The sequence below is a fragment of the Zalophus californianus genome, chromosome 10, assembly GCF_009762305.2.
Source record: "Zalophus californianus isolate mZalCal1 chromosome 10, mZalCal1.pri.v2, whole genome shotgun sequence".
NCBI lineage: Eukaryota > Metazoa > Chordata > Mammalia > Carnivora > Otariidae > Zalophus > Zalophus californianus.
The window spans coordinates 62,733,037-62,754,561 of NC_045604.1; the positions used below are offsets into that span (position 1 = coordinate 62,733,037).

At 38.1% G+C, this 21,525-nt stretch overlaps 1 protein-coding gene across 8 annotated transcripts in view; it reads left to right on the forward strand.

Annotated features, from left to right (window-relative positions):
- SDCCAG8 (SHH signaling and ciliogenesis regulator SDCCAG8) overlaps nt 1-21,525 on the forward strand; it is a 232,566-nt gene that overhangs the window by 33,551 nt on the left and 177,490 nt on the right. For all 8 annotated transcript variants that reach the window (XM_027610407.1, XM_027610401.2, XM_027610402.2 and 5 more), the window contains exons 6-8: nt 7,513-7,653; nt 13,900-13,964; nt 17,261-17,449. In XM_027610407.1, the coding sequence (XP_027466208.1) occupies nt 7,513-7,653; nt 13,900-13,964; nt 17,261-17,449 (395 nt within the window). The remainder of the gene's footprint in view (nt 1-7,512; nt 7,654-13,899; nt 13,965-17,260; nt 17,450-21,525) is intronic.

Consider the following 21,525-nt stretch of genomic DNA (forward strand, 5'->3'; position numbering starts at 1 on the left):
TAGGAAACCCTTGATAAATCCAGAAACTTTCTAACTGTAGCTTAGATTTCTGTTGTCTTCCTCTAAATTGTCCTTGCACTCTGAATCCTAATAAGTCTAATCAGCAGCATGGGGAGGCATAGAGAGCACTGGCCTGAGGGTACGAGGATCAGCATGTTAGTTTCCCATCGTCCCTAACAAGTGGGGTGTTTCACGAGTAATGTTATGGGCCTTGCAAAAGTAGCTTAACCTCACGTGTCCTCTGTTTATTGGCAATTTGAGAAGATTCACCCATATTAACTGTTCTTACTCTTTAGCATGAGTAACAATCACTTGGGATACTTGTTGATAGTGCAGATTCCTGAGCTCCCTTCCCTGAGAGTCTGATTCAGTGGGTTTGGGTTAAGTCCTTGAGTTAAAAATATGAATTTTTAACAAGTTACCTAAGTGATTCTAGTATCAATGCACTACATTTTGAAGAACAGTGGATTCGATGATGTCTTTAAATTGTACAACACAAAATTCTTGTGATGATATTTAAGTAGTGTTTAAACTTAATGTCTCCTTATGACTTGTCAGAGATACTGTTGCCTTAAAAATGTTATTTACTCCTTTGCTATAGGACACAGTTAATCACAGCTTGTTCTGCTTTTTGAAACAAATTCAGATTTCCATGGGGAAGTGTTAATATTTGCCTGTTGCAGCTTTACTTTACAATGGATTTTGGTGATTTTGACTTAGTTGTCGTTGGTAAATCCATTCTGATGAAGAAAAAATATGAGTGTCTTAATGTTTTACCTAGGTGTCCTCTAATTTTTTATTTTGAAGTGTTTTTTTGTTGACCTGACCTGATATCTCATTTGTAATCCTTGAGTTCTGTGTTAGAATTTCCTATTTAGAAGTAGCTGATTGTGTTAAATCTGAATGGCAAAGTGGGCTGATCAGTATTTCAGTTTATTTTTCTGAAGTTTGTTTCAGTTTGTGTCCAGCTGTTTTCCCTTCACCAGAAGAGGTTTTTGAATATTTATATTATGATGTTATTTATTATCAATGTTAGTACAAGTTAAAAATTCCATTTTAGTTGCTTATTATTTTAATGTCAATTTGAAGATGATAGAGCCATATAAAAAGTACTTCGAAGTAGCTCGTTTTAAAAATATATTCTTTTGCTTTTCTTCCAAATATGTAGTCACTTAGCAGTGACTCGATTATTCATAGACTTCGGTATTTGTACAATGACAAAGAAGTGGAAGAAGGGGAAGTGAAGTGAGAAAGGAAATTAGGCAGACAAGTGAACCAGAGGGCAAGAGAAGTGAGTAATACAGAAGGGGAAGGAAACAATGTACCAACACACATGCTTTGCTATAGGAACAAAGGAAACTTGCTGAAGAAAATTACAGCCATAGTTATGGAAAAAACAAAGTTGTAGAGTGTTTCTTTTTTAAAAAAACATTCACGTGAACTAAAATATAATGCAAACAATGATTGTTGCACGTGTCAGGAGACCTTGATACCTATTTTAATGTCAGTCTTTGTTATTTTGTTGCTATAGAATTACTAACCCTGCCACATTACTGAATTGCTGTATGAGATCTAGTAATTTGGGAGTGGAGTCTTTTGGGTTTTCCACATTAAGTATCATGTCGTCTATGAAAAGAGTTTGACTTCTTTGCCAATTTGAATACCTTTTATTTCTTTTTGTTGTCCGATTGCTGTTCCTAGGACTTCTAGTACTATGTTGAACAATAGTGGTGAGAGTGGGCATCCTTTACGTGTTCCTGATCTTAAGGAAAACGTTCTCAGCTTTTCCCCATTGAGGATGATATTTGCTGTGGGTTTTTCATAGATGGATTTTATGAACTTGAGGAATGTTCCCTCTATCCCTATACTCTGAAGAGTTTTAATCAGGAAAGGATGTTGTATTTTGTCAAATGCTTTTTCGGCATCAATTGAGAGGACCATATGGTTCTTCTCTCTCCTCTTATTAATGTGTTCTATCACATTGATTGATTTGCGAATGTTGAACCAGCCTTGCATCCCAGGGATAAATCCCACTTAGTCATGGTAGATGATCCTTTTAATGTATTGTTGGATCCTACTAGCTACGATTTTGTTGAGGATTTTGGAATCCATATTCATCAGGGATATCGGTCTGAAATTCTCCTTTTTGATGGGTCTTTGCCTGGTTTGGGGATTAAGGTAATGCTGGCCTCATAGAATGAATCTGGAAGTTTTCCTTCTGTTTCTATTTTTTGAAACAGCTTCAGGATACAAAATCAATGCACAGAAATCAGTTGCTTTCTTATACACTAACAATGCAATTGTACAAAGAGAAATTAGAGAAATGATTCCATTTAGAATAGCACCAAAAACCATAAAATACCTCGGAATAAACCTAACCAAAGAGGTAAAGGATCTATACTCTAGGAACTACAGAACACTCATGAAAGAAATTGAAGAAGACACAAAAAGATGGAAAAACATTCCATGCTCATGGATCAGAAGAATAAACATTGTTAAAATGTCTATGCTACCCAGAGCAATCTATACCTTCAATGCCATCCCGATCAAAATTCCAATGACATTTTTGAAAGTACTGGAACAAACAATCCTAAAATTTGTATGGAATCAGAAAAGACCCCGAATCGCCAAGGAAATGTTGAAAAAGAAAAACAAAGCTGGGGGCATCCTGTTGCCCAATTTCAATCTATATTACAAAACAGTGATCACCAAGACAGCATGGTACTGGCACAAAAACAGACATATAGACCAATAGAACAGAATAGAGAGCCCAGACATGGACCCTCAACTCTATGGTCAAATAATCTTCGACAAAGCAGGAAAAAATATGCAATGGAAAAAAGTCTCTTCAATAAATGGTGCTGGGAAAATTGGACAGCCACATGCAGAAGAATGAAACTCGACCATTCTCTAACACCACACACAAAGATAAATTCAAAATGGATGAAAGACCTCAATGTGAGACAGGAATCCATCAAAATCCTAGAGGAGAACATAGGCAATAACCTCTTTGACATCGGCCACAGCAACTTCTTTCAAGATACATCTCCAAAAGCTAGTGAAACAAAAGTAAAAATGAACTTTTGGGACTTCATCAAGATAAAAAGCTTCTGCACAGCAAAGGAAACAGTCAACAAAACAAGGAGGCAACCCACAGAATGGGAGAAGATATTTGCAAATGACACTACAGATAAAGGGCTGGTATCCAAGATCTATAAAGAACTTATCAAACTCAACACCCAAAAAACAAATAATCAAGTCAAAAAATGGGCAGAAGACATGAACAGACACTTCTCCAAAGAAGACATACAAATGGCTAATAGACACATGAAAAAATGTTCATCATCATTAGCCATCAGGGAAATTCAAATCAAAACCACATTGAGATACCACCTTACACCAGTTAGAATGGCAAAAATGGACAGGGCAAGAAACAACAAATGTTGGAGAGGTTGTGGGGAAAGGGGAACCCTCTTACACTGTTGGTGGGAATGCAAGTTGGTACAGCCACTTTGGAAAACAGTGTGGAGGTGCCTCAAAAAATTAAAAATAGAGCTACCCTATGACCCAGCAATTGCACTCCTGGGTATTTACCCCAAAGACACAGATGTAGTGAAAAGAAGGGCCATACGCACCCCAATGTTCAAAGCAGCAATGTCCGCAATAGCCAAACTATGGAAAGAGCCGAGATGCCCTTCAACAGATGAATGGATAAAGATGTGGTCCATATATACAATGGAATATTACTCAGCCATCAGAAAGAATGAATACCCAACTTTTACATCAACATGGATGGGACTGGAGGAGAATATGCTAAGTGAAACAAGTCAAGCAGAGGAAGTCAATTATCATATGGTTTCACTTATTTGTGGAACATAAGGAATAACATGGAGGACATTAGGAGAAGGAAGGGAAAAATGAAGTGGGGAAAATTGGAGGGAGAAATGAACCATGAGAGACTATGGACTCTGAGAAACAAACTGAGGGTTTTAGAGGGGATGGGGGTGGGGGGATGGGTTAGCCCAGTGATGGGTATTAAGGAGGGCACGTACTGCATGGAGCACTGGGTGTTATACGAAAATAATGAATCGTGGAACACCACATCAAAAACTAATGATGTATTGTATGGTGACTAACATAACATAATAAAATAAAATTTAAAAAAAATTACTAACCCTACTGCTTTTTGCTTGTGTAGGTGAATTGAGGCATTTCAGCAGTGTATGCTCAGTGCTGTGTTCAGTTTTAATGTAAATGAAACTTTTTAGAGTATCTTAAATATAAACACATCAAGAGATATTCTTTTTTTTTTTTTCTGAACTCTTTTTACTGAGTCTGTTACCATGCTGATGGTAGATCTTGCCAAAACTATTGGCGGATTTGAGTATAGATTTTTCAGTATTTCTTAATGCCTTCTTTTGAAAAATAATTAAAATAATTATACAGTAATGACTAATACTTATTGATGACTACATGTTACGGTGTGGCAGGCACTATATCAAGCACTTTATTTACATTCAATTATTTTAGGTTTATAGTAGCAAAGGAAGGCGAGTGTTATGCCTGTTTTCAGATGAGTAAATTAAGGTACAGGGCAGTTAAGTAAACAAAGCAACACTACTACTGTCACAAAGCTAGGAAATGGCAAAGCTAGGACTCAAACATGGGACTGTCTGACTCCCCATATCCATCCGCCTAGCCTTGAGTTAGACTTTCTGCACAAGTTAGGAATAGCTTGTCAGTATTTAACCAAACTACCTTTGTTTGCCATGGGGTAGACGATTCTCCCCACAAGAGAGGAACATCCTCTTTATTGTTCCTGAGTTTTAGCCTTGGACTTGGATGGTAGCCTACAGGATGTTTAGTGCTTTAACTACTTTATGACCCAGTGGTTGAAGAAACAAGCAGGTTATTTTTTCAAAACTACAACCATTTCCATCTTCATTTTTCAACATTTTTTAAGTGAAATTTCTCTTCATGGAGAGCTTTTCTCCGGAGTTCAAAAAATTATAATAATATTAAAATATGCTATTTATTAGAAATTTTGGGGGCAACTGGGTGGTGCAGTCAGCTGAGCGAAACTCGGTTTTGGCTCAGGTCATAATCTCGGGGTTGTGAGATCCAGCTCTGAGTCGGGCTCTGTGTTCTGCATGGAGTCTGCATGGGACTCACTCTGCCCCTCCCTGCCCTCAGATAAATAAATACATCTTAAAAAAAAAGAAAAAAAATTTTTGGCCTATGTTCTCATTCAAAGATCTCAGAGATTTTTCTAAAAGCAGAATGTTTCTGAGTCATATCTTTCATGTCTACTTTCATCCTCTCACTACCACCCCTCCCCTCAATTAAGAAATCAAAGGTTTTCAGTGATCTCCAGGGATGTAAATGTAGTTAGATTTTTTAAATTTTGGTCAAATACCATTGAAGTTCTTAAATGTTATCTGTGAAACACAAAGTGTCAATTAGACTAGCACTTCTTTCCAAAGAATGACAATATTTTATTTCATAAGTCAGCGATGTATGGTGTATGTACTTTTTCCAATTTCTCTATAGGAAATAAGTGCTGCCATTCTTCACAATTCTCTAAGGCAACTTTGACTGCACTAAGATCTTGAGACATTTGTCTTTAGTAGAAAATCAAGTTCAAGCTTGTTATACCATATTTTCGAGATCCTTATTTGACTCTCTAGCTTGACATTTTGATGTCTGTTGTTTTGTGCTTCAATCTCTAGTAATTCTGAATTGCATGAGTCCCCTGTAGGCACCAGACTTTTTCACACCTCTGTGACTTTCCCCATAATGTTTTCTTCTTGGCATGCTCTTCTCATCTAGCTTGCTCTTTCTCATCCAAGATATCACACCAATGTCAACACTTCCCCAGAAAATCTTCCTTGAATCTCTAGTTGTTCTTAGTGCCCCTCCTTTGTTTTCCTATAGTTCCCCATGCACACCTCTGGCCTAACACTTACCTTATTAAATTGAAATTATCTGCTTAGGAGTTTGTCTTGAGGATAAGATTGGTCTTGTTCGTTTTTACCCCCCAAGCTCTTAGCACAGTGCCTGAACATAGGAGCTATCATACACAAATGTTGGCATTAAACTGAACTTCCAGAGGAATATGGAATAGGCCCTCAGAATACTACTTGGGATGAATGAGCAGTTTAGTTCATTCTAGCATGATATGGCGCTGCGGTGTAGTTCTGTGTTTGGGACCTGTCCTCTCTTGTGAGTACTACCATATCCTTTAGCCCTTAGCAAGAGTTCAGTAACTATTTGTTGAATTAAATTAATATTTCAGCCCTTGTACACACCAATTACCCAGATCTTCGGGCTGCATATTTCGCTGAATGTTGAGAGGGTACCGGAGGTGCAAACACAATGGGTATACACCAGATGTGGTCTATAGGCATGTTTTGTTTGATGAACAATGAACCAGTATTTAACAGTGTTTCAGATGAAAAGCCAGATATCTGGCTTATCTTCTAAAAAAATGAGAAGATTTTTTTTGTAACATGAGTTTGCATTCACACATGGCAGCAAGTGCCTGGAACTGAGTAATGGCTGCAACTTTCAGATCATTTGTCATGGTCCCTACCACTCCTTTGTGAGTCCTTGACGTGCAGGCTATATGTCAGTTCTGTTTATCTCCATGCACTGTTTTTCTTATTGAAGATAAATATTTTTCTGGAAAGACAGGAGAGCATAGTGGTTTGGGGCATGGCCTGGGGAACTAGATTGCCAGCGTTCAGATCCTAGCTCTGCTGCTTATTAGCTACTTCCTACCTCTGTGACTCTTACAAGTTACTCAGTGTGACTCAGTTTCCTCTTCTTTTTTTAAGATTTATTTATTTATTTGAGAGAGAGAGAGTGAACAAGGATGGTGTGGGGGGACAGAGGGACAAGGAGAGAGAATCTCAAACTCCCCGCTGAGTGCAGAGCCCAGGGGCTTGATCTCATGACCCTGAGATCATAACCTGAATCAAAATCAAGAGTCAGACACTTAACTGACTGAGCCACCCAGGCACCCCAATTTCCTCTTCTATAAAATGGAGATAACAATGAAACTTATCTCATAGTATTCTTATAGTGATTAAATAAGTTAATATATGTGAAGCACATAAACAGTGTCTGGCACATAGTAAACACCATATGTATTAACATTATTATTAGTCATGCCTTTATGAAAGGTAGAAAATGAAACTAAGAGAGTGTTGTGTGGTTTAAGAATATATGTCTCCAGAGAAGTAAGAGAGAAGTTCATTTGTTGAAACACTGTCAGCCAGCCCTCTTTGCTCATTTACATTATTACCTGTGCCTGTAGGAATCTGACTTTGTAACACTTGGGGAATAGGACCCATTAGCATGAAAATGTAAAATCATTCTTGATGTGTAGTTTAGAAGCATCTGCTCTTGTCTTCCTTTCATCACAGATGAGAATCAGTGTTCCATTTGTAAAGCATGTATGTTGATTTAAAGTTAAATGCCAGTTATAATTACTCGTACATTTTATTTTAGGGAAACCTGCAGAATTCTTGGATTACAACAGGTGAAGACTCTGGGGTGGATGAAGCTGCCAAGAGGCAATTCTCCCAGGACAATGCAGATACTGTCAAAGGTCCATCGGCTGGTGAGGCTGAGAAATGGAAGCTAGAACTGGTGAGAGTTTGGCTGCTTTTCTCTTATGCATCTACTTTTTTTGTACTTTTTCTATTGTGGTAGATATACGTACTATTAAATTTAGCGTTTTTGCCATTTTAAAATTTACCATTTAACCATTGTAAGTGTACAGCTCAATTGCATTAAATACAATCACAGTGCACAACACTATCCATTTCCAGAATTTTTATCATCCCAAACAGCAACTCCATAGCCATGAAATAATAACTTCCATTCCCCTCTCTCCCAACCCCTGACAACCTCTTCTACTTTCCGTCTCTATAAATTTGCCTAGTCTAGGTACCTGACACACGTGGAAACAAATAATATTTTTCCTTTTGTGTCTGGCATGTTTCATCTAGCATAATGTTTTCAAGGTACATCTGTGGTGTAGTACATGTCAAAATATCATGCCTTTTTAAGGGTGAGTAATATTCCATTTACATATATATCACACTCTGTTTATCCATTCATTTGCTCATGAACTTTTAGTTTGTTACCACCCTTTGGCTCTTGTGAATAAAGCTACCATGAACATCAATGCACAAGTATCTGTTTTCATCCCTACTTTCACTTCCCTTGGGCATATAACCAGAAAGGGAATGGTTGGATCATATGGTAATTCATTCTTTTCTTTTTCTGCTCCTCAGACTCAGTTATTTTAACTGTCCTATCTTCAAGTCTGCTGATCCTTTGTTCTGCTGCTCACATCTGCTCTTCTGTGCCTTTAGGAATTTTTCATCTCAGTTGTACTTTTCAGCTCCAGATTTGTGTTTAGTTCCTTTTATAATTTATTTTCTTTATTTAAGTTTTTATTTTAATTCTAGTTAGCATAGATTATATTAGTTTCAGGTGTACAGTTGTTTTCCTTATTTCTTTTAGTTCTTTGGCCATGTTTTCTCTTAGCTCTTTGAGCATATTTAAGACTATTGTTTTAAACTGTTTGTCTAGTAGGCCTGGGTCTATAGATTTTTTACAAAAAGATTTTTATTTACTTATTTGACAGAGAGACAGCGAGAGAGGGAACACAAGCAGGGGGAGTGGGAGAGGGAGAAGTAGGCTTCCCGCTGAGCAGGGAGCCTGATGCAGGGCTCGATCCCAGGACCCTGGGACCATGACCTGAGCTGAAGGCAGACACTTAACAACTGAGCTAGGCGCCCCATGTGTCTATAGATTTTTTAAGGGTGGTTTCTGGATTTATTCTGTACCTCTAAATGGCCATATTTTCCTGGTTCTTTGTAGGTTTTGTGATTTTCTTTTTTCTTTTTTCTTTTTTTTGGTTGAAAAGTAGGCATTGAAATGAACTATTATACTGTGGTAACTCTGGAAATCCAATAGCCCAGTTCCCCATGGGTTTTATCTCTTGTATTGTTGAAGGCTATGTTGTCCTTTCATTTTGAGACTTTTCCCAATTATTTTTGTAGATTATTCCTTATTGTGTGTGATCACTGAAGTCTCTGTTTCATTAGCTCATGTTCAGCTAATTTTGACAGAATTTCCTTGAATGCCAGGAGCTAAAATAAGTAAACAACCACCAAAAAAACACCTTCACAAAAAAGAATAGCCATCTCTGCCAGTCTTTGCTGATTGCCTCTGTGCTGGGGCATTCCTTCACCATGTAGTTGGGCTTGCTCTGAGCCTAGAGATCAGCTTGAGGTGAAAGCTTAAGGTCCTCTTGGAACTGAGCATGTGTCTTCCCTGGGCATGCTTGTGGCTTTCTGAATTCCCTCATATACACAGCTGGTCTTGAATGTCTTACTTCCCAAAGTTGAAAATTAATGTATTTTCCGCTCAAATGATACTTTCCAATCCTTTGATCTCTGTAACAGGCCTTTCTTCTTCCTCTGGTTTGAAGTTTTCGTTGCATTAAATTTGACATGGCAGAATTGATCAACATTGATGGAAATGTAAAAATGACACTGTAGATGGAGGGTGCCATGGGAAAATAGGATGCATTATAATTCAGTTTCATTATCATCTCTAGGTGTTATAGTTTTTTTCTGTTTTCTGTCAGTCTTTCAAGTATTACTGCAGGCACACAGACCACTCACTCCTTAGTTATTTCATAAACTTATTACCCACCTCTGTTTCTTTTTGCATTCCTGGCTGTGGTTTATGCAGACCTCCTGACCTAAAATGTTTCCTTATCTTCTACCTACCAAAATGTTTCCAGCCTGCAAGGCTTCATTCAGACACCCCCTCCCATTCCACCTTCCCCAATTACATGTTTCCACTTCTCCTTTACCCACATTAGAATTAATTTCTCTCTTATGTCTCCTCTCAATGTTGTGTTTATAACTGTTAGAGATTCATTTGTATGCAGTTTGTGTCAAAGGTCAGTCCCTGCATCTGTGTGCCCTGTGTCCCAGATCTTCCCCACTGTTTCCAAGGGTTTCACTCTTGGACTTACCTCCTCTTGCTCTTATGTCTTTCCTCCCTCTTGACTGGGTTATTCTCACCAGAATATGAGCTTTACTATCTCCCATCTTTTTTTTTTTTTTTAAGAGAGAGAAAAATAGAGTGCTCGAGTGGGGAATGGGGAGGGGCAGAGAAAGAGGGAGAGAGAATCTTAAGCAGGCTCCATGCTCAGCGCAGAGCCCAACACGGGGTTCAGTCTCACGATCCTGAGATTATGATCTATAGTTCCCATCTTAAAGCAAACAAGTACAAAATATATTCTTTTGACTGTACATTCCCTTTAAACTATCACCCAACCGTATTGCTCCCCTTTATACCAAAACCTTCCCAAACAGTTGTCCACATTCACAATTGCATTTCTCACCTCCCCTTCTCTCTTTAACATACTTCAGTTGAGCTTAGACCTTATATTGACCTACACTTGTTCTTTTCAGGGTCATTAATGACCTCCACATATCAGTCCTCATCCTCCTGAACCTTGTGGCAGCATTCTATAATACGTTGGTTAGTTGCTCATGCTCTCCTCCTTTACTTGTCTAATGACCCAATTTAACATACATTCAGAAGAGTATGCAAAACAAAAATGTGCAGCTTAATGATTTATCTTCGAATTATTTATCTTCAAATGTAATTGTCACCTGTAAGACGTGTAGCACTGCCCTGTCCCAGAAGCCCTCTTTGTGACCCCTCCCAATCACTGCCCCTCATTCCCTTAGAGCTAATCACTTGACTTTCATGAAAATTTCCTAAGCAGGATCTCTAGCCACTAGTTGATACCTGCCTATTTTTTTAAACATTGTATAAATGCTACCACACACTATGTATTTTTTGTGTGTCTGGCTTATTTTGTTCAACCTTACCTTTGTTAGAATCATACACATTGTTGCATGTGGCAGAACTTTGTTCATTTTCACTGGTGGATCTACTGTATAAATATACTACAATTCACTTATCTATTCTACCATTGATGGATTTTTGTATTGTTTCCTGTTTGGCGCTATTGTGAATATTGCTGCTATGGACATTCTTTAATATGTCTTTGGTGTGCATGACACACATTTATGTTGGCTGTGTACCTTGGAGTGGAATTGTTGATCTTGAGGTATGTGTATGTTCACATTGAATGGTTAGGGTGAGCATTTGGGGTGGATTTTATCAGTTTACACTCCTATAGCAGCGTAGGAGTGATACGATTGCTCCATATTCCTGCCAACACATTATATTGTCAGTTTTTCTGGTGGGCTTGTAGTCCTATCTCATTGTGATTTTCATTTGAATTTCTCTGATGATTCAATTGTGAGATTGAATATCTTTTCACGTATTTATCGGTGTCCTCCTTTGTGAGGTACGTGTTCAAACATCCTACTCATTATTTTGAGTTATTTGACATTTTTTTAAAAATTCTTTATGTATTCTGGGTATAAACCCTTAGAATATATCTATTGTAAATATATTTTCCCATTCTGTAGCTTGCCTTATAATTGTCCTGATAGTTTTCTTTCTGTCTCTTTTTCTTTCTTCTTTCTTCATGACTAAAATTTCTTAATTTTAATGTAATCTCAGTTTTCCCCCTTTATTGTTTAGTGCTTTCTGTATCCTTTATCAAAAATGTTTCCCTGCCCTGGGTCATAAAAATATTCTTTTATATTATCTTCCAGAAACTTTATAGTCTTGCTCTTAACATTTAAATCTACAATCTACCAGTCTTTATTTTGTATATGATGTGTTGTGTAGGGGGTCATAATTTGTTCTTTTCCTGTATGGTTATTTATCTATATCCCAGTACCATTTGTCAAAAAGACAGTCCTTTGTCTCGTATCTTTGTCATAAATCAGGTGTACATATATGTCTGGGCTCTGTGTTTTATTTCTTTGGTCTTTGTGCTACTATCATCCTCTCTTGATTGTTACAGCTCTATACCTGGTAGACTACATACCACATCTTCCAACATTGTACTTTATCTTCAAGAGTGTCATTTCTGGAGGCACCTGGGTGGTGCAGTTGGTTGAACATCTGACTTTTGGTTTCGGCTCAGGTTGTGATCTCAGGGTTGTGAGATTGAGCCCCATGTTGGGCTCCACACTCAGCCTGGAGTCTCCTTGAGATTTTCTCTCCCTCTCCTTCTGCCTCTCCCACTCATGCTCGCTCTCTATCTAAAATAAATAAATAAATCTTAAAAAAAAAGTGTCTTATGTCTGGCCTTTTGTATTTCCAAATACATTTTAGAATTAATTTGTTGGGCCACCTGGGTGGCTCAGTGGTTAAGTGACTGCCTTCAGCTCAGGTCATGATCCCAGAGTCCTGGGATCAAGTCCCACATTGGGCTCCCTGCTTGGCAGGGAGTCTGCTTCTCTCTCTGACCCTCTTCACTCTCTCTCTCTCAAATAAATAAATAAAATCTTTTAAAAGAATAATTAATTTGTCAAGTTCCAGAAAGCTATTATGAGGCTTTGATTGAGATTGTCTTTTGATGGAGATTGATTGCTAGAAGTCACTTGGGGGAGAAGATATCGTTATTTATTTATTTTTAAAGATTTTATTTATTTATTTATCAGAGAGAGAGAGCACAAGCAGGGGGAGCGGCAGGGAGAGGGAGAAACAGGCTCCATGCTGAGCAAGGAGCCCGATGTGGGACTCTTTCCCTGGACCCTGGGATCATGACCTGAGCCAAAGGCAGGCAGACGCTTAACCGATGAGCCACCCAGGCATCCCGAAGATAGCTTTATGATATTATATCATCTAATCCTTTATTTTTTAAAGATTTTATTTGTTTATTTGAGAGAGAGAGAGAGCACAAGCAGGGGTGGGTAGGGGCATATCTCTTCCCTATGTAGATGCAATGTACTTCATTGGTCTCCTCTTTTCCACACTTCATAGTGACTTAAGATTCAAATCTGATCGAGTTTTCAATGTCCACCCAATGCCTCTACTACATGGAGATTACATGAGTTGTCTGGGTAAAGGTCTTGTATATTTTTTCTTCTCATGGCCCATTCTCACCTGTTCACCCATCTCTATCCATTCTTCCATCTAGCATTGTATTTGTAAGTGGATACAGAGCCACTCACTGGTCAAACATGCAACATGTTTTCTCCAGCCTCTGTGCCTTTTGCTGTGTTGGAAGTTAATCCTTTAAGTATTAGTGCTTCCTCCAGGAAGCCTTCTTTATTTCTCTTAAGCTGAATTACAAGTTCCTGCCTCTCTGATTTCAGTTTACCTTCTATATACCTCCCTGGAGTGAAATATATAATTGAAATTGTCTCTGTTTTTCTATTCCTTCTGAGAATATAAGCTCCTGGAGGTTAAAGGTATCTTCATCTTAGATACCCAATAAATATTTGTTGAATGAAAGAATAGTGGGATGCCAGCATTGTAGCTAGTACATCCGTTTGGTCTGTCATTTATTGTGATTTATAACTTTCCTTTTATCATTGATCCAGCACTCCTTTATTGTATGTCAATACACAGCAATCACAGTGGGGGATTCCAGTAAGATTTGATCCTTGCCCTCATGAACCTTATAGGTGAAAATTGGTTCTTCTCAGAGTCATACTTTTAAAAGTAAGATCTAATGTATGCATTTTTGAAAAAAATTGGCAGGGGGGCAGTAATAACCATTTTATGACTCAGTCCACAAAAAGTGGGTGGGTATACACTCAATAAAAGTACAAAAGTTTGGGTGAACTAGGGAAAGTGTTTCTTGAGAGGACACATTATATTTCTTCTTGGGTAAAAGGACAAAAATTGAGTTTACTATTAATAATTAAAACTTACTGATAAAGCACAGGGCATGGAGAAAATGTACACCTTTTGTTTTCTTTTCTAAAGGAGAGGCTAAAACTTACTTATGAAGAAAAGGGTGAGATCCTGGAATCTCAATTGAAGTTTTTGAGGTAAAGTATCATTGTCCGTTTAAAAATTATAGCAAAAGCATAATGATCTTAAAATGTATTTGAATGTTTGCTGACATGCCAGTTTTACTCAACTTAAGAATTACTTGATGACATTTTATGTTCAATATGAGAAATATCCTCAGGTTATTAAAGGAACAGGGGCATAAAATTGTGAAGTCCCATTTCAAAGAACTATGGCTAAATTATAAATTTTATCCCTTCATCAGTTATGAAATATTCATGTTTTCTCATAGAAGTAAGAATCACTAGCTGCTCTGAGAGAAATTATGCTTTTGAAATAAAATACTGAAAATTTCTAGTTTTCAAATTAACAAGCATTTTTTTTCTCTATAGGTATTTTTATCTAAAATTGTAACAATAATAGTTTGAGTATTTTTCTATATACGATGAATATGAGTATACTGTCTCCTCTTCTCCATGGGGGATACGTTCCAGGACCCTCAGTGGATGCCTGAAACTGTGGATAGTATTGAACCTTATATATAGTTTTTTCATGTACGTACATACCTATGGTAAAGTTTAATTTAGTAAGAGATTAACAGTGGTAACTAATAATAGAATAGTCATAACAAAATACTGTAATAAGAGTTATGGGAATGTGGTCTCTCAAAATATCTTATTGTCCTGGCTGATCCTCCTGTTTGAGATGATGGGAGATCTAAAATCCCCAGGGGGTGAGATGAAGTGGGGGGAATGATACTCACATTGTGACGTATTGTTAGGCTACCACTGACCTTCTGATGATCTGTCAGAAGGAGGATCATCTACTGCTGGACCTTGGTTGACCCTGCATAACTCAAATCATGGAAAGTGAAACTGTGGATTGGGGGGGACTTCTGTACACAGAATAAGTTTTTGTGTACTTTTTGACATGTTTTTTTAGAAGTGCCAATAAAATCTATATATTACAGATTAACCTTTAGTGATTTATTATATACTATGGGCAGAAAAAGATACCAGGAATTGAATTTTTTGGGGTGTTGAAGCTTATTTTAAATAATGGCAGTGAAATATTTTTCAATCAAACAAACTTTGAAATACTTTTTATAATTTTATTAAGTCTAATTTGCAATAAACTTTAAAATCTTCAGGCCACATATTGTTTAGAGACATAAGCGGAGTAATAATATCCAGAACCAGAGCTCGTGGCCTTCATGCACATCATCATTCATTTTTTATTATGTTCTTACTCACTTTATACCTTAGCCTGATTAGTTTTAGGATTTCTGTAGAGACTTTTATTTTTTCATGAAGAAACCTAACGTTTAAAAAGTGGCCTAATTTTTGCTTTCTTGCTTTTTTTATCTAAGTCTTTATTTTGATTTCTGTTGTGTTTTGATTCTTCAGTTTTTGTTTTTGTTTTTTAGAGAGAGCGAGCATGAGTGAGCACAAGTAGGGGAGGGGCAGAGGGAGAGAGAGGATGTTAAGTAGACTCCACGCTGAGCATGGAGCTGGACGTGGGACTCAGTCCCACAACCCTGGGATCATGACCTGAGCAAAGTCAAGAGTCAGTTGCTTAACTGGCTGAACCACCCAGAGACCTGAGCCAAAGTCAAGAGTCAGTTGCTTAACTGGCTGAACCACCCAGACGCCCTGATTCATTTTTTAAACTAATGGCAATGTGATTATTTTGTCTTATTCATAAGTCAAATGTGCCATCTTTAATTACATTGAAATACCGCTTTGCAATGAACTAGACTTTGTTCCCTGCACCTTCTACATCTTTCTTTCCCTTTAGTATACCTTAAGATTATTTAAAGAGGCATTTTCTTTAAGAAAGAGAGAAAACCACCATTCTCAGAAGCTCTGGCTTTCTGGTATCTATTTCTTTTTTATTTTTTTGCCATTTAGAGTAATCTACCTAACTGTTTTGAATTTGAAACTGACAGAAATAGTAATGGAGACCCTTTGATTTTGGAATGTGCTTCCAAAGTTCTTTTTACAAAGCCTTTGAAAGTCAGACTTTTTCTATATGATATTTAAAAAGAAAACTTATTACATTGGAGATATTATCTCAGGCATAGGGAAAAAACAGCTCCTTTTTTTTTTTTTACTTCAGACTATTGTTAGCTTAGCTTTTTTAACCCTTAGATTACCTGCAGATCTTTCTCACCTCCTCAAGGCTGCCTGAGGTAGTGTGTGATAGCCAGGCGTCTTATTATTGGAGGTAGTGTGTGATAGCCAGGCGTCTTATTATTGGCCTCTCTTCTGTGATAGCGAGTTAGGATAGCTGTAGCTCCCTGAGTATAATTGAAATTGACAGCAGAGTTGACTGAGCTGGAGATAAAGTGCCTGCTTTCAGGAGTCCAGGTATTTAAGGGCTATTTTCTCTTTTGAAAGCTAGGAAGTTTTATATATATATATATATGATATACAGTAGGAAAGGAAGTGTGCAAGGAAGCTCACTTGTCCCAGTTGACTTTACCAAAGCTTTACTGGGAAGGGGTGGGGGCAAGAATACAACCCATACACTGGTCATTTTATCCTTAAAAAGTCAGCATGGAGAACCTCATCCAGGGACTATCACATATGGTAAAACAAAGTAAATACACACACGCGCGCGCGCGCACACACACACACACACACACACACACACTTCCTCAGCACTTTCTTTTAGCAGACTGCATATTTCCCACTAATAGCTGCTACTTATGAATCTTTATGACTGGTAAATTCTATATAACTTCTTTCTAAAAGAAGAGAGCCCACTTTCTTTTGAAATAGCTCTTTATAGAACTTTGTGATTAGATGATTTTTTAGTTTTTTTTCTTCCTAAAGAATGGGCAACAATAAATGACTCGCAGATGAAATCCATGAGCTTCTAAGGTACTCTACACATTTTAAGGGTTAACACTTGGAATAGGGTATTTCCCTCAATTCAAGGATGTTGTGTTATGTTGCCTCACCTTTTTATTAGGAGAAATGACTTAGGATTTGTATGTGGAGTTTTATTTTTTGATCAGTGGATGATATAACATAATGGAGATGGATCCTTTGAAAAGAGAGCTGGTATCAAGAGGCAGACTAATCTGTGTTAAAATCTTACAAGAACTTGGGCTAATTATTTAATATATTCAAGTCTCATTTTATTCAAAGTGTCAATTAGGGTAATCACACTTACGTTTCAGGGTTGCAGGAAGAATTAATCAGGTATTGTATACAGAGCACCTCATAAGCTAAGCACTCGTAAGTAATAGTAGCAGTTATCTGTGGGATGATACAGGTGCCATAGTGTACGTGGTCATTCGCTAGAACTTTCTTTCCCTTCTTTTCAGGAAAGACCTAGCTGAATATCAGAAAAATTGTGAAGATCTTAAGGAGCGACTAAAGCATAAAGAGTCTCTTCTCGCTGCTAATATATCTAACTGTGTTGGTGGCCTTTGTTTGAAATGTGCTCAGCACGAAGCTGTTCTCTCCCAAACCCACAATAATGTTCACGTGCAGACCATTGAAAGACTGACTAAGTAAGTAGCTTCTCCACACGGAGGCTCCATAACATGGAAAACTGCGTCTTTAAAGGAGCATTGTGTTCTTTCATCCCCATGCTGCCTCATGTGGGGTTGATGCTGAGCTTCAAATAAAATGGATTTTATTTTATTTCACTGGAGCTTTCTTGAAGACGGAACAGGTGGGTTCTGCCAGCTGTGTGTGACCAGGTCACTGGGACAGGTAATTTTACTTCTCTCAGCCTGTCTCATCTTGAAGGAGAGAATCGAAGTAGATAATCATTACAATTCTGTTCATGTCTATGAGTCTATAATTGCAAATCCAGCACTGTTTGTAAAAAAATGAGTTTGAGAGGAATTCTCTTTTAAATATTTATTTATTTGAGAGAGAGAGGACATGAGTTGGGGGTGTTGGGAGAAGCGGCAGAGGCAGAGGGAAAAGCAGGCTCCCGCTGAGCAAGAGCCGGATGTGGGGCTTGATCCCAGGACCCCAAGATCACGGCCTGAGCCGAAGGCAGATGCTTAACCGATTGAGCCACCCAGGCGCCCCTGAGAGGAATTCTCTTGATTTTGCCAAGTCCTGGATTTCCCAGCTGAAGTTTAGGTAGAGTGAATTTTTATCATGTCTTCATCACGTGCCTGCTGTGAGGAATATTGGGAGTGCATCTGAGGAAGGACCCTTAGATCCACTATCAATATTTGAAGATGGACTAAGGACAAGTTCCAAATGAGCTTTCATGCAGTCGAAGTTTTCATCTAGGCTGAAATACTACAGTTCTCTATATACATCCTTTTTGTCCCATCTTCACTCTTCCAGGGAAGCCTTTTCCTGTGAAAAGGTTATCCTGTGGAATTCGAGAATTGTTATTTAATACACCATCCAATGGTGATTTATACTGTGTGTTCTTCTGTGCCCCCTACTCTTCTGTATGCTGAAGATCACCCCTCTCTGTTTGGACTTATTTAAATAGCCCAGACATTAAATAGCCTACCGCCTCCAAGAAGTATTCTCTCGCCAACCTCACCCCATCTTGCCCTCAACTGACTTAGGCTCCTTTCTTCTCTGTTTTTATAGTAGATTGTGTATACTTGGAGGTGGTACCTGTGATGTGTTTATTTCTGTGTCCCTGGCTTCCGGCAGAGGACCTGGCCTGCGGTAGACACTCAGAGAAGGTTTGCTGTTCATAGGACAAGGCATTTTGGCAGTCAGAGTTCCTCCAGTTGGAGCTGGTGTAGAGAATGGAAAGACTTAGTCGTTAAAGTCAGACTAATTTTATCCCAGTGTTTTGACCTTTGCACAAATTACTTTACCTCTCTGAGTCTGGACTTTTCTTGTTTGAGGGAATAATACCTACATGTTGGGATTTTACTGGGGCACTTAGCCTTGTGGCTAGAGCACAAACTGCCTAGACTCATATTCTGGTTCTACTAGTAACTGCCCGCGTAACCTCACGAAAGTTATTTAACCTCTCATGCCTCAATTTCCCCATTTGTAAAACGGAGATAAAATACCTTAATAGCATTATTTTGAAGGTTCTTTGAAAGAATACCTATATGGTGCTTAAAACAGTTCCTGCCAAATAATAAATGCTCTATAAATATTAAAACTCCTCTGTACCTCTTCTACTCCAAAAGCAATCAAAATGTCTGGTAACCATGGTTTCCATACATAACTAACCTATTGGTTGTTATATAGAAAGTGAACTTCTCCAGTATGGACTGACTGGTAGTTTTTATGATCTGAGCTGATGGTCCTGCTTTTTGTTAAATACTATATTAATTAAATATATTATTAAATTATTCTTATATATTTCACATAGCTGTAAAACTTATTTATATATTAAATATATTTCCAGATCCAACTACCATGTGGCAAACGTTTATTATATACCAAGGACTCTGCCAGGCAGTTTAAAAACATAATCTTTTTTGGGCGCCTGGGTGGCTCAGTCGGTTAAGCGACTGCCTTCGGCTCAGGTCATGATCCTGGAGTCCCAGGATCGAGTCCCGCATCGGGCTCCCTGCTCAGCAGGGAGTCTGCTTCTCCCTCTGACCTTCTTCCCTCTCATGCTTTCTCTCTACCATTCTCTCTCTCTCTCCATAAATAAATAAAAAAAAAATAAAAAAAATAAAAACATAATCTTTTTTAACCTTAGTAAAGCATGTATGAGGTAAATATTACACCCATTTTGCAGCTAGGGAAGCTGAGACTCAGAGGAATTAAAAATTTGCCTGTTTACATTTGAAAAAAAAAAGAATAGAACTATACTTCACAGAAAAAAATTCAAGATGGTTTAAAGACCCAGATATAATTCAGCCTATAAAAGCATTAGAAGAAAATATAGAAAATTTTCTTTATGGCTTTTGGCTAGGTCAAGTCCTGAACATGGTATGGAAAATGAATGCCATAAAGGAAAAAAATATATACATTTAAATTCATTAAAAAGAAACCTTTTATGATATGATACAAATTGAAATTAAAAGACTGGGGGAAATATTTGCATGTTACATAACAAAAAATTTGTGCACTATCTCAAGAACATCCTTTGAAACAGACATAAAGGACAAACTGCCCAGTTTGCAATGTGGATAAAGAAATAAGAAGTGGTGAGCAATCAAATAGGAAAATGTCAATGTATGAGAGGGTATTCACTCTGTTATTATTCAGGGAAATACAGATTTTTCAAAAAACCGACCCTTCAAGTTGGTGAAAATTAAGGAGATTGATAGTGAAAAGAATTGGAGAGGCCATGAGTGAGTGAATATTTTCACACACTGCTGGTGGGAACTGTAAGTCCATATTACTTTGTAGGGTAATTTAGCATTATCCATTAATAGTTGAACTGTGTATTACATGTTTCAAAATCTACCCCAGAGAACAATGTGGCATAACATAATTTAATCTAAACCTTTGAAGGGTATTTAGGTTGTTCACACCTAAAAGAAACACTTCTTTTCCTCCAGTTTCTGTACTCACAACACTTCTGACACCTTATGTGTGCATTTTCCACACCAAGCAATTTTCTAATTTTCAGTTGATACTAACTCAGTTGGGACATTAATTTTCCTGGAGTCAGCACAGACCCCACAGGTTAGTGCTCAGTCCCATAAGACTGTCCCCCTAAACGTTTTGTGCACAATGGGGGCCGTTCTAGGGAATGCTTTCGCAGCATTACTTGTAATTGGTGTTGTGACACTGTGATAGGATAAGAATACATATTTTGGTCTTTTATCTCTAGTTCCTGGCACAGAGCTCCTAAAACCCCTGTAATGTCTTAAATGATAAGAACAATAGGAACATCCTTTGTTAAATTTGGTTTCTGTCCCCTGCTCCTGAAATAGATCTAGAACATCAAGGTGAAAGCAACATCCTTTTGTTATTCTTACAAGCTCCTTTCAGCCACACCTGAGTTTATGTTAATGAGATGACTTTTGGAAACCCACTAAGGATGGGGGAGGCTAGTCACCAGAGGAACATCCATGTGATTAGAGGATTGGAACTTTCAGCCCTATTCCCCAATCTCTGGGGAGTAGGCAGGGACTAGAGATTGAGTTCAATCACCAATGGCTAATGATTTTATCAATCATGCCTAAAGAACCTCCCTAAAAACCCTAACTATGGAATTTTGAAGGGCTTCTGGCTTGGTGAACATATCAAGGTGCTGAGAGGGTGGCACACCCAGAGAGGGCATGGAAGCTCCACTCTGCTTCCCACACACTTTGCTCTGTGCATCTCTTCCATTTAGCCCTTTGTGACTTGTATCCTTTATAGTAAATGGGAAATAGTAAGTAAGGCACTTTCCTGAGTTCTGTGAGCTGTCGTAGCAAATTATCAAGGCTGTGGAAGGGGTCATGAGAACCCCTGACTTATGGCCAGTTGCTCAGAAGTACACGTGACCATCTGGGACTTGCAGTTGGCACGTAAGGGGGGGGGGGGACAGTCTTATGGGACTGAGCACTAACCTGTGGGGTCTGCGCTGACTCCAGGAAATTAATGTCCCAATTGAGTTAGTATCAACTGAGAATTAGAAAATTGCTTGGTGTGGAAAATGCACACATAGGTGTCAGAAGTGTTGTGAGTACAGAAACTGGAG